Below are 3833 nucleotides of genomic sequence, written 5' to 3'. Positions count from 1 at the left end.
GGGGGGAGTTTGTCTTTTAGGGTTTTTATTTATTTGTTGATTCATTGATTGGTTGATTGATTGATTGATTGATTGATTGATTGGTTGATTGATTAATTGATTAAATTGATTGATTGATTGATTGATTGATTGATTGAGTATTTTTGCCACAAATAACTGTAAACATAATTGACTCACCAGACTTGTAAGAAAGGAAATCTTCGTAGACGTAAAAGAGAGCTGTGACAGGTCCGTTACTTACAAGATCCTGGGCGATCTGATCAACGCCTTTCACTCCGTAGCTGGATTCACCTTTTAAGAAAAAAAATTGATAGAAAAAGGCTCCAAGAATATGATTGAAGAAAATTCGAAATTCACAAACATGTGTGCTAGTGTACGGTTTCACAAACTAACACAAACACTACTAAGTCTGATATATTAGGTTCGATTGATAGCAATTAATAGTTATGTGCTGACGTAGTATGGCCTCTGAAATGTTGCAAGAAAAGGTTTGTGGAACGCGTTATATATTAGTTGAAAGCTTCCAAAAGAATGGTTACTGTATTCCCTTCACTTGAACTTCCCTGATTGTTCCTTTACGTTTTTTTACAGACAGTCTAAGGAAATAACTCACAAAAAATCCACACAGTCAATACCTAATGTTGAAGTGGATGCTCTGAGAATCAACCCACAAACATGCCAAAGCGTTATTCAAATTTTCTTACCGAAATGCTTATCTTCATCGTAGCTCTTGGAGTAGCCAGCTTCACATTGTTTCGTGCATTTCGGGGTGGGCACCACAGGTCCACATGGCTGGTACTTGCCTTTGACGTGATGGTCACAGTGTGCGAGGGAGTATGGCAGACAGCCCTGTACGGGGGGAACAGAGTGGTATAGTAATAGAAATATTTCAGCGTTCATTAACAATTTGAGAAAAACGCCAACACCAGAATTCTCAGGAAGTTATACATAAAACAAGAATCTTAAATGACTTAAAAATAACTCACTTTCAGGATGGATTCAAGCTTCCAAGCAACGCCTATACGATTGCTCACATGGATTTTCTGCCATGCAGGTGTTATGGAAATGAAAAAGCCAACAGACTGGCTGTTGGCTTTTTCATTTCCATAACACCTGCATGGCAGAAAATCCATGTGAGCGATCGTACAGACTGGCTGGTGAGGCCACCTCAGTTGACAATACGGTTCAACCAGATAGGGTTGAGATCCTGAAATGTCGCTCTCGCCAGCTGATTGAGGAGGAAGATAGGGAGGCAGAGGCCAGTACTGCTGTGGAGAGGATGATGCTTTTGGAAATACAAAAAGGAAGCGGAAAATCTTGCAGGAAAGAGCAGAAGAACGTTCAACCAGATATGCACTGGCACAATCAGTGGAAAGACCGTCGGCGACACTTTGGAGAGAGCAACGGAGCATCAATGGACATGTCCAGGTGTTGCTTCCTGAAACAATGAACAATGAACAAAGATAACTAACCTGTTTGCTGCCGTACTGGCCACCAGTAACCACGCCACTCTGGACATAATAGGCCCAGGCTGCTGTAGGGTACCCGCCCTGACATCTGGGGACAGATTAAAGTAAATTTTGTTAAGTTTTAGTTTTAGTAGACGTTTTACTGCGCTCGCAACTGCATAGGGTCATATGAGCGCCAGAAGATTAGGGGTGTCACAAGATAGTAACATACATAAAAAAGAAGACTGGGAGATAAGGACGATAGATGTTTGATAGGAAAGAATGAGCGAACCACACCAGAGCATCTGCCAACCACTCACGATTAAAGTATACAAGAGCCTCCGGTTAATTTCACACTTGTTAGTGGAGTTACACTGATAATGTCAGTTTGAAAATAGCTGTGAGTGTATCTAGTCAACACGACACACACACACACACACACACACACACACACACACACACACACACACACACACACACACACACACACACACACACACACACACACACACACACACACACACACACACACACACACACACACACACACACACACACACACACACATGCGCACACGCAAATAATGTAGACACAGATACACAAACAAAAACACATAAAACCCTCCTTCCCTCCTTTCTCTCTCTCCCTCTCTCTCTCTCTCTCTCTCTCTCTCTCTCTCTCTCTCTCTCTCTCTCTCTCTCTCTCTCTTTCTTTTTCTCTCTCTCTTTCGATCTTTTTTCCTTAAGAAGAAGTTAACATTAGCGTCTGTCATATTTAAGCACAAGAAAACTTCCTGTATCAGATTTTCCCACGGAAGACACCTTTCAGAACAAAGACTATTCTTTTTTCTTTTGACGTTACTCACCCGAACCCACAGGATTCGCAACAGCTGTTGACATCTTCGGCAGAAAGGTGGACGGCGCCGCCCCCTGCGATGCAGATTCTGTCTGTCATAGCCTCCACGGAACCGAAGGCCTGGAGAAAACACGAATGATTTTGAAAATACCTTGTTGAAAAGTCGAACAATTTGAAGAGATGTCATTTTAAAAAACGAACGATTTTGAGCACCAGCTCAAAGGACAAATGATTATGAGCACCAGTTCAAAAGACAAGTGATTTTGAGCATCAGTTAAAAAGACAATTGATTTTGAGATGGCTATGTATGCCTCCAGTTAATCACATTCCTCCTTGTTACCGACAGTGTTTCGCTGCGCTAATGTCAGGGTGTGAAACCCCTGGATCTTTTTGGTTTTAATTTACGTTATCTTTCTTCGCCTCATCCATTCACAACAGAGTTGGAGGGAAACTTCGAAGAAGCATCTCCTCAGGAGGAGTCAAAATAACCAACCAGAGGCAATTGGAGCTTACTTCCTGTCCGAAACTTTTTCATGCTGTTATCAAAGCCTAATGTTGCTTGCGTAGTGAGAATGAATGACAAAGAAAGAATGATGACCAAAGAAGTTTTGGTTTTAATTAACACAATTCGACATTCTCATTTTAGTTATCTGAAACGAGACAGAACAAACATGAAATAGAACAAGCAAGAAGCTTGTTCTATATGTTTTATATAGATTAGATTCCAATGAGTTAAATATTATGCTCGGCATGAGTCAAGCTATCGTGTGACAAGTTCCATGTTGTTAAACGTATTTTTCCCCCTTCCGTCATTTTCCACTCCGGTACCTGAAGCGGGAATCGAGTAGTAACAAAAAGACCAACGAAAGAAAGTTCAAAACAAAATGAGGATACGAAGGGAGATTCACGGATTGTGTAAGGAAGCTTCGCAGCAACCACAAAAACCCATAACAGCAACAACAACCACCACCTTCACAACAGCGACTACCACAACCACTAAAATAACCACAGTAACATTTCCTCACCCAGCAGGATCCACAGGTAGACTGATCTCTGACCTCACTCAGACTTTGACATTTGGGCCATTTCTTCCTGGGATCAAACTCTTTGGGCAGATCGTCGCTTACTTCGATTTCCTTGTACTTCAAGTGGATTCTGACGGAGTAGTTGTCGTAGCCGTTATAATAATAATACTATTAATAATAGTAATAATAACAATAATAATAATAATAATAATAACAATAATAATGATAATAATAATAGTAGTAATAATAGTAGTAGTAATAGTAGTAATAATATATAAGTAGTAGTGTAAAGGTAGTAGTGTTTTTAGTTTTAGTAGAGGTTTTACGCGCTCGCCACTGCATAAGGTCATATGAGCGCCAGAAGATTAGAACTGTTACAAAAGAGAAACAAACATAAAAAGAGAAGGGGAGATAAGGACGATAGATGTTTGATAGGAAAGAAGAAGCAAACCACACCAGAGTACCCGCCAACCACCCACTGATAGTAGTGTAGTAGTAGTGGTAG

At 40.6% G+C, this 3833-nt stretch overlaps 1 protein-coding gene across 2 annotated transcripts in view; it reads right to left on the bottom strand.

Moving 5' to 3' along the window:
- The window catches only part of LOC101847348 (cathepsin B-like cysteine proteinase 3), a 14357-nt gene that overhangs the window by 4623 nt on the left and 5901 nt on the right, over nt 1-3833 (bottom strand). For both annotated transcript variants that reach the window (XM_005100004.3, XM_013083452.2), the window contains exons 4-8: nt 3329-3458; nt 2314-2423; nt 1473-1557; nt 705-849; nt 178-291 (exon numbers count right to left, since the gene is read on the bottom strand). In XM_005100004.3, the coding sequence (XP_005100061.1) occupies nt 178-291; nt 705-849; nt 1473-1557; nt 2314-2423; nt 3329-3458 (584 nt within the window). The remainder of the gene's footprint in view (nt 1-177; nt 292-704; nt 850-1472; nt 1558-2313; nt 2424-3328; nt 3459-3833) is intronic.

This window comes from Aplysia californica, unplaced genomic scaffold (genome assembly GCF_000002075.1).
Source record: "Aplysia californica isolate F4 #8 unplaced genomic scaffold, AplCal3.0 scaffold00232, whole genome shotgun sequence".
Taxonomy (NCBI): domain Eukaryota; kingdom Metazoa; phylum Mollusca; class Gastropoda; order Aplysiida; family Aplysiidae; genus Aplysia; species Aplysia californica.
The sequence above is the reverse complement of the archived record's forward strand: the minus strand, read 5'-3'. Positions and strand labels throughout refer to the sequence as shown.